At 44.8% G+C, this 14,674-nt stretch overlaps 1 protein-coding gene across 4 annotated transcripts in view; it reads left to right on the top strand.

Annotated features, from left to right (window-relative positions):
- PIR (pirin) overlaps window positions 1-14,674 on the top strand; it is a 103,064-nt gene that overhangs the window by 34,662 nt on the left and 53,728 nt on the right. For all 4 annotated transcript variants that reach the window (XM_059910564.1, XM_059910565.1, XM_059910566.1 and 1 more), the window contains exons 4-5: window positions 7,308-7,391; window positions 9,302-9,508. In XM_059910564.1, the coding sequence (XP_059766547.1) occupies window positions 7,308-7,391; window positions 9,302-9,508 (291 nt within the window). The remainder of the gene's footprint in view (window positions 1-7,307; window positions 7,392-9,301; window positions 9,509-14,674) is intronic.

Below are 14,674 nucleotides of genomic sequence, written 5' to 3'. Positions count from 1 at the left end.
ATAATAAAACGTACTTGCATTTCCACCCTTTGGAGATGACCTTTGTTCACATTTTGACACGTGTCCATCCAGGCACTTACACGGGTACACAGCATGACTGGCTACAGTTTTATTTGAATGAACCCATTTAAATGCATCATTGCCTTTGACCCTTTAAATACAATTGCTGTTCTGTAGCCTGCTTTTTTGATTAAACAATATTTTGCTTTTCTGTGTCAGTGAGTAAAGATCTGTATCACTTTTTAACAGGTGCATAATAATATCCTCTTGTATGGCTGTACCATTATTTAGCTAAATGTACCCTATTAACCCATCGTCCAGATTGTTCCTGTCTTTTTGCCATCATAATAAACATTGCTGAGATAGATTTGTGCAGACATTTTGGATTCTTGTTGTCTCCTTAGATTTAAATCTTCTAAGTGTATTTTTAAAATCCTTAATCCATTTGGAACACGTTTCTGCATGTAGTGGGGGCTTACTCTCTTTTCTCTGAGAAATAAAATACTTCCTGCCATATCTGTAAACAAAGGATGTCACAATCCTCAGGGATTGCAGCCACCGCGGTGGTGAGCGGGTGAGCCCTGAGGGAACTCAGGAAGGGAAGAATACCTGCCATCTAGCAGCCATCAGACTGCAGCCACTCCCCGCGGTGAGCCTTGAGGAAACTCAGGATGTGAAAACACAGGATCCTGGCCCCAGATAGCTGAGGTGCATATCAAAGGAAGGATTTCAGTGAGCCCAGACTCTTGCATCTTCCCATACATAAAAAAGCGCTAAATTCCTTAACTTGAGATATCTGGTTTTCTTTAATTAACAGTAATCTTTCGACGTTCAGACTACCTGCCCTTTGTTGCAAAACTCCTATATATCCTGCCTCCCCCTTCGCCGCCTCGGAGCAGTTTCTCAGGTTTACTTGAGATGCTGCTTCACGGGCTTGAGGTCCTTAGTGTGCCCGCCGAATACAATATAGCTCTCAGCTTTTAGGTTGTGAACATCTTTTAGTCATATCTCATATGGTCAGTCACTTGTTCCAATACCGTTTATTGGAAAAGGCATCCTTGCCCCACTGATTTGAAATTGCTGTCATTATATGTTAACTTCCCCTACAAATGGATCTCCTTTGATCCCGTGCCAATGTTGTACTGTTGCCATTACGATAGCAAGTTTCCAGGAGGGGGTTTTAGACTTAAAATCTAGTCAGGGTTCTCCAGAGAAACAGAACCAATTGGATATATAGAGATTGTGTAAGAGGAGATTTATTATAGGAATTGGCTCGTGTGATTAAGGAAGGTGGGGAAATGTCACAGTCTACCGTCTACCAGCTGGCGAACCAGGAAAGCTGGCGGTATAATTCAGACCGAGGCCCAGAATCCGAAGGCTAAGAACCAGGAGCTTTGATGTCTGAGGGCAGGAGAAGATTGTCGTCCCAGCTGAAGAAGAGAGAGCAACAGGTCATCCTTCCTCCAGCTTTTTGTTCTATTCGAGCCCTCAACAGATTGGATGGTGCCCACCCACAACTGGTGATGGTGGATCTTCTTTCCTCAGTCTGCTGATTCAAATGCTAATCTCATCCAGAAACACCTTCACAGACACACCCAGAAATAATGTTTTACCAGCTATCTGGGCATGCCTTAGCCTAGCCAAGTTGACACATAAAATTAACCACCATCTAGACCCTCCAGCGTCTGTAGCCATCTGCCTGTCACTTGCTGGGATAAAGGTTGCTACCAAGGCCATTCTGTACACAGTATACCTCAGTGACATTGTTCTGCAGGATGACACACGAAGAGTCCTCGTGTCAGCCAGCTTGATTTGCGCTGTAGTAAGTGCTCTACAAATACTTGGTTTCAAGATCCGGCACTCAATAACATTTGCTCCAGAAGAGGTGGGTTGTTTATAAGGCTGCAGTATAAGATTTCAAGAGCATGACAGTACCAGGTCTTAAATTGCCCTGAGTTGGGAACGTGAAGAGGCAGAATAAACGATGGCCTGCTTTCCTGGCCTGAATTCCGAACCAGTTGAGATGAAAGAGTAAGAAAGATAGCAGACAAAAATAGATCTTTATTTCCAATAAAGCTGATACTGTCAAATGTGGCTTATATCTGCAGGCAGCTGGGCTTCTGAATACAGCACCTGAAACTGAGGCAGACTCTATTCAGACCTCACTGACTGTGCTGGAGCCCTGCAGGCCACTGCCATGGGGGCTGGCCCTTCTCACAGAGGCAAAGAGCGGAAGAGGACCCTGACCTTCTGTGGCAGGCTGATTCCCAAAGAGGAAGAGGAGAAACAGGGTTCAGCTATGTGAGCGCAGCTGCTTCTTTCAAGTCCACCAATGAGATCAAGCTGTTTCCTTCCCACTATGGAGGGGTGGGTGAGATACAGCAAGAGTTGAGGAGTGTTAATGGAGTACCCTCCATGGGGAGGGAGATATCACCAAGGGCAGCGGAGGTTTTCCCTAACGCTGTGTGGAAGGTCCTGCCCTGCTGATGGAGCAGGGGTCACATTGATATAGGAGACCGAGGTCATGGCTGAATCTAGTGTTAGTGCTATGCTTGGTTTTATTTTGTGGCCCCTTCTCGTCTCTCTCGTCTCTTATCTCTTGCCATTCGTGTTCTTTGAGTGAGTCATGATCTCTCTCACTTCTTGGTCTTCACATGTGCCTGAAACACACTCCTGGCCCACCTTCACTGCCATCTTTCTTTGTCTGGCTTACTCCCTTCCCTCCTTAGGACTCACTTCCTCCGAGAAGCTTTATCTGGCACCCAAGTGTGAGCTAAACCCTTCCTGTGCTCCTCACACGACCCTGTACTTACCCAGCAGGACCCTTACTCCATATTTTATTCCCAATTACTCTCTTCTGCATGAGAATATGAGCGTCATGAAAACAATTATTGATATTTTCTGTGTCGTTTCCATTGGAAGACCTCAATGACTATTTGTTCAATGAATTCATAAATCTTTATTATTTAAAAATTATTCTGTTGTAAGTTTTACATCTATGAATTGATAATCTTTTGGCTAGTTCCTAAATACACAAATGTATAGGAAAATGATCAGGAACCCATTGCCACTTATAGGTTATGAAACAACTTTTTGAATTTTCATATTAAAAAAGATTAGTTAGATCTACTTTTTATGCCTTAGGATACAGCAAAAACATAGACTGCAAAAACAATCTGGCCTAGACGTATATAATGCGTTCTTGTATGGAGGAGGAAATAATCTTATTTGTGTAAAACAGTAGTATCTGATATATATGCTGAAACCTTCATAGATATTTTCTCTTCTCTTACCTCTTGGGTATATTTTTTTTGTTCTTCTTTCCTGTTGAAATATAATATTTCTACTCTTTTTTTGTGGTCTTAGAGATTTGTGATTTGTTGCTTAAAAAGTATTATTTACTCTTTTTAAGTAGTGACTTAAATTGTTATATTTGGTGGAATGAGTCTTTGAGCAAAAATTAGATCTGGCTTACATAATTACAAGAGATTTGGGATTTTAATTGCAGACTGCATTTTCTGGTTTGCTCGTTTAATAATGGTTAAAGAGAGTTTTGAAGTACAGTTTCCAAGGTTAAAACGGATAAACACATTACGCTTTAAAGAAAGCATTTGGATAGCTAGAATATGAAAACTTCATCCAATGATGCAAATGATCGGAGTTGTCACCCGTAAGCCTGAGGCGGGGAGCCACGCGTGGTTTGCCAGTAAACATGTTTTGCAGACACCTTTCAGAACTGTTGTGGCTGATTGGTATTTCTTGTTGGCATTACAGATGAATTTCATAAGTGTGTACAAAATGAGCAAAATGGAAAGTCGAATCTAAATAGAGTGGTACAGAGAGGACCCCAGCACCAATGTACAAATGGCGTTTTAAGCTTTCAGTGTTAAATCTTCATTTCAGATGTTACCATGTCCCTGGGGTAGTTTAAAATGCTAAGTAGTTGGGTGTCTTTTTCATTTTTGTTAGTTAGGATAATCACAATCGTTTTTAAAATGAGAATTTTAGAGCTGCTTGATTTTTCCGTTTAGTGAAATCATGAAATAAGAAGGGCTCGATTTTCTAGTGCTGTTTAGAATCGGTGGTATTTCATTCTGCCGAGAGGTACTGTGATTGCAAACGCTCCCAGGAAGGTTTTGCTCCCTGCACAGAATGCCTACCATAGATGGCTGCCGATACTCAGATTTATTTACCAAGATCAGTGTCGTCAAATAGAACTTTCTTTAAAGATGGAAATGCGTTATAATCTGCGCTGTCCACTGTGGTGGCCACTAGGCACATGGGGCTGTTGAACCTGCAAAATGTGACTAGTGCAGCTGAATTTTTTTTTTTTTAAACATCTTTATTGAAGTATAATTGCTTTACAATGGTGCGTTAGTTTCTGCTTTACAGCAAAGTGAATCAGTTATACATATACATATGTTCCCATATCTCTTTCCTCTTGCATCTCCCTCCCTCCCACCCTCCCCATCCCACCCCTCCAGGTGGTCACAAAGCACCGAGCTGATCTCCCTGTGCTATGTGGCTGCTTCCCACTAGCTATCTATTTTACATTTGGTAGTGTATATATGTCCATGACACTCTCTCACCCTGTCACATCTCACCCCTCCCCCTCCCCATATCCCCAAGTCCACCCTCTAGTAGGTCTGTGTCTTTATTCCCGTCCTGCCACTAGGTTCTTCATGGCCTTTTTTTTTTTCCTTAGATTCCATATATATGTGCTAGCACACTGTATTTGTTTTTCTCTTTCTGACCTACTCCACTCTGTATGCTAGACTCCAACTCCATCCACCTCATTACAAATACCTCCATTTCATTTCTTTTTATGGCTGAGTAATATTCCACTATATATATGTGCCACATCCTCCTTATCCGTTCATCCGATGGTGGACACTTAGGTTGCTTCCATGTCCCGGCTATTGCAAATAGAGCTGCAATGAACATTTTGGTACATGACTCTTTTTGAATTATGGTTTTCTCAGGGTATATGCCCAGTAGTGGGATCGCTGGGTCGTACGGTAGTTCCATTTGTAGTTTTTTAAGGAACCTCCATACTGTTCTCCATAGTGGCTGCATCAATTTACATTCCCACCAACAGTGCAAGAGTGTTCCCTTTCCTCCACACCCTCTCCAGCATTTATTGTTTGTAGATTTTTTGATGATGGCCATTCTGACCTGTGTGAGATGATATTTCATTGTAGTTTTGATTTGCCTTTCTCTAATGATTAATGATGTTGAGCATTCTTTCATGTGTTTGTTGGCAATCTGTATCTCTTCTTTGTAGAAATGTCTATTTAGGTCTTCTGCCCATTTTTGGATTGGGTTGTTTGTTTTTTTGTTATTGAGCTGCATGAGCTGCCTGTAAATCCCGGAGATTAATCCCTTGTCAGTTGCCTCATTTGCAAATATTTTCTCCCATTCTGATGGTTGTCTTTTGGTTTTGTTTATGGTTTCCTTTGCTGTGCAAAAGCTTTTAAGTTTCATTAGGTCCCATTTGTCCATTTGTGTTTTTATTTCCATTTCTCTAGGAGCTGGGTCAAAAAGAATCTTGCTGTGATTTACGTCATAGAGTGCTCTGCCTATGTTTTCCTCTAAGAGTTTGATAGTGTCCGGCCTTACACTTAGGTCTTTAATCCATTTTGAGTTTATTTTTGTGTATGGTGTCAGGGAGTGTTCTAATTTCATACTTTTACATGTACCTGTCTAATTTTCCCAGCACCACTTATTGAAGAGGCTGTCTTTTCTCCACTGTATATGCTTGCCTCCTTTATCAAAGATAAGGTGACCATATGTGCGTGGGTTTATCTCTGGGCTTTCTATCCTGTTCCATTGATCTATATTTCTGTTTTTGTGCCAGTACCAAACTGTCTTGATTACTGTAGCTTTGTAATATAGTCTGAAGTCAGGGAGCCTGATTCCTCCAGCTCCATTTTTCGTTCTCAAGATTGCTTTGGCTATTCGGGGTCTTTTGTGTTTCCATACAAATTGTGAAATTTTTTGTTCTAGTTCTGTGAAAAATGCCAGTGGTAGTTTGATAGGGATTGCACTGAATCTGTAGATTGCTTTGGGTAGTAGAGTCATTTTCACAATGTTGATTCTTCCAATCCAAGAACATGATATCTCTCTCCATCTATTTGTATCATCTTTACTTTCTTTCATCAGTGTCTTATAATTTTCTGCATACAGGTCTTTTGTCTCCTTAGGTAGGTTTATTCCTAGATATTTTATTCTTTTTGTTGCAATGGTAAACGGGAGTGTTTTCTTAATTTTACTTTCAGATTTTTCATCATTAGTGTATAGAAATGCAAGAGATTTCGTGCAGCTGAATTTTTTATTTTGTTTAATTATTTATTTATTTTTTTTTAAATTATTTATTTATTTATTTATTTTAGTTGTGCTGGGTCTTCGTTTCTGTGCAAGGGCCCTCTCCAGTTGTGGCAAGCGGGGGCCACCCCTCACCGCGATGCGCGGGTCTCTCACCATCGCGGCCCCTCTTGCTGCGGAGCACAGGCTCCAGACGCGCAGGCTCAGCAGTTGTGGCTCACGGGCCCACTTGCTCCGTGTCATGTGGGATCTTCCCAGACCAGGGCCCGAGCCCGCGTCCCCTGCATTGGCAGGCAGACTCTCAACCACTGCGCCACCAGGGAAGCCCCTTGTTTAATTATTTTAAACGTAGCCACTTGTGGCTAGTGGCTACCGTGACGGACAACACAGAATTTCAACACGGACAATGCTTTTAGATTTAGTACGGAGTTGCCTCTGGAAAAGTTGACTTTAATTTCTATGAATTCATTTGACATATCTCGCCAGCATTTATTGAGCACGTCATGGGTATGTGTGCCTGGTGTTGGAAAGACACGTCCTTTGAATTTCTCCCATCAGCCTGTAGAGGAAGGTGTGGAGGCCTGAGATCTGTCGTCCCACACACCTGGGTGAACGTGGCCTTGGTAACAAGGCTCCTGCTGTTTCAACAGGAGCTGCCTCTCTCACCCTGGGCTCTGGGACCCACCGTGGCAGGGCCTCGGCCCGGCAGGCTGAGGGTATGAGTGGCGGCCCCTCTCACCCAGCTGGGAGCTCTGCTTGCTCAGGGCTGCATCTGCCCAGAGGAAGGGGCTCCCACTTGAAATTCTCTCAAAGATGTTGCCCGGGCTAGCGTGGCCCTGTCACTGAGGTTCATCCCCTCAGCTCGCTCAACCATCTTAGTTGCTCCTGACACTTTGGTCAGCACATTTTCAGTGGAAAAAGTGAACAACTCTTCACAGCCCTCCAACACCTACTTTTTCTTCTGTTTTTTTTTTTTCCCGAAGGTATCTTACCTCCTGGAAGGGGGCAGCATGGCCCATGAAGACTTCTGTGGACACACTGGTCAGTTGAACCCAGGAGACCTGCAGGTATGGCCCAGATGAGGAATGGCTGATGGTTTCATAGTCTTTGGGTGTGGCTGCTCCGTCCCACCCACTTCTGGTAGCTTCCCGCATCCCCTGCTCTGTCTGTTACATCTTGGACTTGTCCCTTTCTATGGCTTCTTGCACTCCGCCTGGAAACCTGCACGGGTCCCTTGTATTCCTCTCTCATGCTTCCCTGGGCCCTCACAATCAGTTTTTAGCTCCCACGTAGGGCTTTTCCTGATGTTTCTGAAAAGAGTAATCACAAGTCACTGTCTCGGCTTCCTTCTCTTCTGTCCCATCCTCCACTCACTGAAATCAGGGTTGGCCTCTCAGCACTGCCCCCCAAACCTTTCCTGAAGCTGTTCAGGTCACGGTCACTCATGATGTCCCAGTTGCTGCCACATTCACTGCGCCAGTTTCCGTCCTCATCTTTCTAGATCTCTCTGCTGCCTTTGAGACAATTTTCTATTTATCTTCCAGTCCATTTGCAGGGGTAGGTGTTGTCACTTAAAGAGCATGACCCAAACCCGGCCACCATCCTAGTCCTGTCTGAGACGTGTTACAGTTAAAATCCCCAGGAAGTGCTTGGGTCATCTTTGCCAGTTTTTATAAGTGTGGACTCTATACAGGTACTTTCTGGGATCATTTACATATTTTGGGGGATGACATCTGCAAATATTTGAATCGTGGTGTTTCAGTGAACAGGAGATTGAGAGGCAGAAAAGCAAAAGGGCAAAGAGTCGTGGCCAAAAGTCAACAGTAACCTGTCCCCGGAGCAGAATGTAAAGTGTAGCTTTGACTGCTTGTGACCCCGGAAGTGGATTCTTCCACCCTCCATGCATCAATTCTAATGTGCCTCGGCATGGTTCCCAGTGGGATTGAGCCCCAGGTGCCCACAGGTGTAACCTGCTCGTTAACCCCCCTTTGTGGCTTTCTCCCTTGCCTGGCTCACCCTTCCTACTCTTCCCTACTTGTGCTTTCTGTACCACTTTCCAGATACACTCCCTGCACTCGAGCCCTTGTCTCAGGATCTTCTGTGGGAGAACCCAAGCTGAGACGGGCAAGAAACCACCTATCGTGTTCTATCCCTTTATCCCCAGATCCCAAGGTTGGCATCTGGGGCTGGCCCCTCATGTGCTCTTAGTAAAGAAATAAATGAATGCTTGAAAAGTCTGCACAACAGCGGAGGCAGTAACTTCCTCCAAGCGGTGAGGGCTCCGTTCCCACTGTTGAAGTCAGCCGCCTATGGTGTGGTGGGTCCCGTGGGCCTCCACAGGTACCTGTAGGCCCACCTCGTGTCCTCCAGCTGCTGCGAATACCGGCTGTTGATGGCTCTCAGCTGCATCCCGCCCTGGGCACTGCCCTCTGCCCCGGTAACTGCCCCTCCCAAGGTTGTGCTCGCTACTGCACGGTGGCCCACAGTCAAGGGTTTGCTGATGTGGGGATAGGAAAGCCTCAATTTGGGACAATTCTGAAGTTTCATCCGACTCCAGAGCTCCCTGTTGGCTCGGCTAAGGCCTCCGTTGTATAATAACTGCATTGGTGACTGGCTTCTCCCCCAGCCCAATCCTGCTTTCTTCACTTGTTAAGATGCGTCTCCCGAGAGCACTTCTCAGTTTACTCTCTGCCCACAACTCCCCATGTAGGGGCGCAATCTAAGACTCAGGGATGCCAAAGAGGGGGTTCTTCCGTTTGTGTGAATTCCAGAGCTGATGATTTGATCGCACACGTGGAAGCATGGGACATGTTTGGAAAACTGGAAAGGCCCCCAGCAGTTGTCTCTGTCGTTTTGTTATTCCTCGGAAAGCAACACTTGTAAGGTGCCTGACTTAATTACCAGGTGGTAATCATCCCACCTGTGGACTCATTAGAGGGCGGGTCACACTTCCTTCTTTTCGGTCTGGTGTTTGCAGTGGATGACCGCGGGCCGGGGCATCGTGCACGCCGAGATGCCTTGCTCAGAGGAGCCAGTCCACGGCCTACAACTGTGGGTTAATTTGAGGAGCCCACAGAAGATGGTGGAGCCTCGGTACCAGGAACTGAAAAGCAACGAAATCCCTAAACCCAGTAAGGAGGGCGTGACCGTTGCTGTCATTTCTGGAGAAGCCCTGGGAGTCAAGGTAAGCCGCGCTGTGGTGTGTTTGTGAAAGCTGAGGTATGCAGCAGCACGAGGCTGGCCCCCTCTGGGTCGACAACTCTCACCGGGTTTGTCACGGTTCAAGTCCCATGGGATGGACTTGCTTCAAAGGTGTCAGAATAAATGCAACCTAAGGGAACCCAGAATTTTTTTTGCCACGTGCAAACCTTTAGAGTTAGGAAAATTACAGGAAAGCAAGCTCATGTAAAGAATTTGGTAAAAAAGCAGTTTTCAAGATTCATCTTAATATGTGTGCGGATTGAGCCTATTTCCTTTTGTTTATAGTGCAGTTTTAGAGTGCCTCGTTTAAGAAACAAAAACCAAAACTAACTCCACTCCCCGAAGACTGATTTAAATTATTTACGCTCAACTTAGTAAGGATAGCACACTACTACATCATAGAAAGGTTTTTAAAAAAATTAACTTGAACCTGTATTTAATCTATACACGCCACGCCCTGTACATTCTTCTTAACTGAGACTTTATGATATTTCGGTTCCAGGTCCCACCTTTTAATCAAATAAGATCAATTTTGGCTAAACTTTGTGAACAGATTTTGGTAGGAAAAGGGTATGGCCAGTACTGTGTTAATTGCACACCAGAACTGCTTGTCTGGAGCCCAGGTTCCTGGTAGTGAGCTCGGTAGTGTGGTGTCTTAGGCGGGGTTTCCCAGTGGCAGACCCAGAGAAGGGCACTCCTGTGCGAGTGCTTTTAAAGGAAGTGTCCCGAGGGGCGCAGGAAAAGGAAGTGTCCCTAGGGGCACAGGAAAAGGAACCCAGACAGGGAAGGGAAGGTAGCCAAGCAAGGGTGTCATCTCAGGCAAAGTCCAAAAGAGGACGGGGACTCGGGAGGATCAGTCTGCCTCTGAGTTGTCCCGACCCACCCCAGGCAAGGGAGCTGGGCTTTCGTACTCCCATACCCCAAGCCATTACTTATGGCCATTGAGTTTGGGGTGGATGGCAAGGAAATGGTTAAAAGGGATGGGAAGGGGGGATCTGGGAGGGCCCCCCCGAGGGCCCCCCCACCTCCAGTTCCACACGTGCTACCTGTTGTCTGTTACCTGTTGTTGAATGGTATCAATATATTGGGAACCATTTTGCCATTCTCTTCGTGCAAACAGCACTTAAAACTATTTTAAATACTAATTTATGTAAATTTAAATTTTGTTTATATGCACCCACAGGGATGATGGCCAGGCAGTGGGATGCATTTCATGGTTAAGAGGTTGGTCATGATTACTGGTTAGGACTTAACTGGTTTTTGTATTTCCTGCACCGTAACCCGCAGTTCTTTTCCTGTACTGTGCCTAGGAGTGTGTGTTATTCTGCTTTGCTTCCAGTGCAAACAGAAACGATGGAAGAAAAAAATATCAAAATTCACTCCCTAATAAGCATATATAGCTGACTGCTATCTACGCCCTGGCAGGCCTCCATGTTACTTTGCAGTTGGAAACGTCACCCTTCATTGTGTTTCTGTGACCCATTCGTGTTTTGCCAAGCATTGGGCAGTGCGCTTTTCAACTGTGCGTCGAGTTTCCTTCTCTTCAGCTTCACAGGGGAGAATACAGGTCCTGTGAGGTCTTTCAGGTATAAGGCAGAGGACCTCACCTTGTGTATAGAGTCAGGCAGGGAGGGTCTAAGGAGAGCTGAATTGGTGCAGAGGAGAGGCGGCTCACTGTGTTGCCCATGGCGTTTTTCATTCTGTGTTTTCAGGACTCTAGGGCTCTAGGGACGGGCCTTCTTGGGATACTGAGGCAGATGGTAAAGGTCAAGAGATTTCCTTCTCTCCACTTCAACCAAAGCCCGAGGCTTTACCCAGTCACATGTATTGGTATTGTCTTTAAGATTTCACTTACAAAAAGAGTTGAGTTATCTGCAGCTAAAAAGAGAAATTAGACCACTGATTTAATGCATAATCAAAGCCAGCAATATCATGAATCCTTAACATTTACAACTGCTTCTCATTTATAGAAAATACAGTGCAGTTTTAATGTCAGAGCTGGTACCAATTACAGGCAGAAGGACATTTTAAAGCACTTCCAAGCAGCAGACCACGTGCTCTTGCAATCCCAACTAAGAATTAGAAACCAGACGTAATAATGTTTTAACTTAGTGAAATAACGTCTTAGTAGCTGCCAGCCTCTCTTTCTCTTTTTGTCAACTAAAACCTCTGAAGTGAATTACATTCTCCTAAATAAGTGATCAGTCTTTATTTTTTAATTAATTAATTAATTATATTTACTTTTGGCTGCATTGGGTCTTCGCTGCTGCACGCGGGCTTTTCTCTAGTTGTGGCGAGCGGGGGCTACTCTTCGTTGTGGTGCACGGGCTTCTCATTGCGGTGGCTTCTCTTGTTGCGGAGCTCGGGCTCTAGGTGGGCAGGCTTCAGTAGTAGTGGCATGCGGGCTCAGAAGTTGTGGTTCACAGGCTCTAGAGCGCAGGCTCAGTAGTCGTGGTGCGCGGGCTTAGTTGCTCCGCGGCATGTGGGATCTTCCCGGACCAGGGCTCGAACCCGTGTCTCCTGTACTGGCAGGCGGATTCTTAACCACTGTGCCACCAGGGAAGCCTGATCTGTCTTTATTATGAGAGCATTTGAATAAGGGACTCTTGGAAGCCTGGGCAGCATTAATTTGGACTCTGAGAGGCCATGTGGTGCTGTGGTTACCAGTGTGGACTCTGGAGACAGCTGGCCTGGATTAGAATCCCCACCGTGAACTAGCTGTGTGGCTTCGGGCAGACCATTGAACCTCTCTGTGCTTCATTGTCCTCATGTGTAAAATACGGTTGCTGTGAGGATTAAGTGACTTTTTTTTACACTTTAAGTTGTCAAAACAGCATCAGACGTGTTGTAAGCACCACACGAATGGTAGCTGTTATTATTATTATTTTGATTACTTTGTGTTAACTTGGGCAGGAGCTGGGCTGAGATTTATGTTTGTGGTCTATGCTAAAGGGACTTGCTGGGATTTGGGAAAGGTAATTAACCTGCTCTGAAGAAAGGACACCAGTGTGAGTCATCGTACACACGGGGGGCTCTTGACCATTTCTTTCTGGGTCTCATAAGAAACGTAGCTTTGCACATCTGAAGCCTTAATATCTGCTCACACAGGAATGATTGGATTGTAAAAAGTCTAAATCTACCATAAAAACGAACTGAAGATTGTATTGCATCAGGAAGATAGTTTCAAGTTAAATCACGAGGTGAGGCTGAGAATATACCTTTCAAGAGATTGATGTGTTTATAACCAATAGTCACCAACAGCTCCCCTCCCAGCGCCTTAAATAGCTAGAAAATGGAATTAGTGACCATTCCAGCGCTTCTCCAGTTTTAATATTCACATGGATTACTTGGGGCTCTTGTTAAAATGCAGATTCTGATCCAGCAGGTCTGGGTGAGGCCTGAGGGTCTCCATTTCTGTCCGGCTCCCAGGTGATGATGTTGCTGTGGTCTGGGGACCGCGGTTTGTAATCTGTGTGACGTTCCTGGGATTCGAGACATGGGAGTTTACTTATCAGGAGGGCCAGTTTGATTAGGTACCTATAGGAGATGTTAAGGTCCAATTCTGTGGCTTTTGGCAAATCTTCAACCTTTCTGCAGTGAGGGGGGTTTTGTGCAGAACGCTATAAGCTTTTGCAAGCAGCACGACTGACCTTTGATGTTCCCAAAGGTAGATGTGTCCCTGTTTCCCAGGTTATATGTGTCTGGGCATTTCTTTAGCCCTTGGGAAGCCACAGCCAATTGTGAGCAAGATTCCGCCAGGACAGCACAGTCTAAAGTGAAGGCTGAAAGGGGGAAAATATAAAAATGGGATACTTTGAATAGTTTCTGTCACTTCTGGAAGGTCAAAAATCGCATGTTTATTTCATGAGAGTATGAAATTCTCCAAACCCCATTCCATCCTTATCAGGCAGCCAATCAGGAATATTTATTGCCAGTTCTCTCTGCAACATGATTCTTTTCCCAACAAACGCCTCTTCTTGCCTCCTGCTGTTTTAAATTACATTATGTCAGAAGCAAACCTTAAGGAGGCCTCAGCCCCGCCGGGGTCAGAAAAAGGCTATCTTGAGCCAGACTGCTGAGTTCAAGGCCAGCTCCACCACTGACTGCCTTTAGAGAACTCATGTAAGCTTGCTGGGCCTCAGTTTTCTCATCTGTAAAATGGAGATAATTATAATGACCCAGAGGGTCATTGGGAGGATTAACTTGGTTAGTATGGGTAAAGAACTTAGAACAATCCCTGGCGTCGAGTAAGCCCTCTATAAGTGGTTGCTACCTTTACTTTTTTTTTTTTAAATTATTTTATTTATTTTATTTTTGGCTGCATTGGGTCTTCGTTGCTGCGTGCGGGCTTTCTCTAGTTTTGGTGAGCGGGGGCTACTCTTCGTTGCGGTGTGCGGGCTTCTCATTGCGGTGGCTTCTCTTGTTGCGGAGCACAGGCTCTAGGCACACCGGCTTCAGTAGTTGTAGCACGTGGGCTCAGTAGTTGTGGCACGTGGGCTCAGTAGTTGTGGCCTCAGGCTCTAGCTCACAGGCTCAGTAGTTGTGGCGCACGGGCTTAGTTGCTCCGTGGCATGTGGGATCTTCCCAGACCAGGGCTCAAACCCGTGTCCCCTGCATTGGCAGGCGGATTCTTAACCACTGTGCCACCAGGGAAGTCCTACTTTTACTTCTTTGCAGAAGCTTTGTGCAGTGTTCATGTGTCCCACAGTCATAACAAGAAGAAGCTTCCTTCTGATGAGCAGACTGTATATTCATGTATTGGATAACCAAAATTTTAAAAATTCACTTTCCAAAAGAGTTTGCCAAGCATCTCATGTAATTTGCTCAGATCTTGTTTACCACTGTGCCCCCAGCACCTGAAACAGTGGCTGATACATACAAGGCAATCAGTAAATATTTGCTGGGTGGATAAGTGAAATCGTTAAAATGTAAATGAATGCTGGAATAAGAGAAAGTAGGGTGAAGTAATAAGATCGACAATATAGGGATTAAGAATGACTGCAATAAGCTTAATACAAGCTAACTAAAAAGTTGAGAGAACAATGAAATTAGCTAATTTCCATTTTCAAATGAAATAAACTATTCAAGGGATTCGGAAGCAGGGAAATAAAAACCAGATTGATTTTTTTTCTTTAAATATGAATACTGA

Source organism: Balaenoptera ricei, chromosome X (genome assembly GCF_028023285.1).
Source record: "Balaenoptera ricei isolate mBalRic1 chromosome X, mBalRic1.hap2, whole genome shotgun sequence".
Lineage (NCBI taxonomy): Eukaryota > Metazoa > Chordata > Mammalia > Artiodactyla > Balaenopteridae > Balaenoptera > Balaenoptera ricei.
Note: the sequence above shows the minus strand (reverse complement) of the source record. Positions and strands in the feature narration are given on the sequence as shown.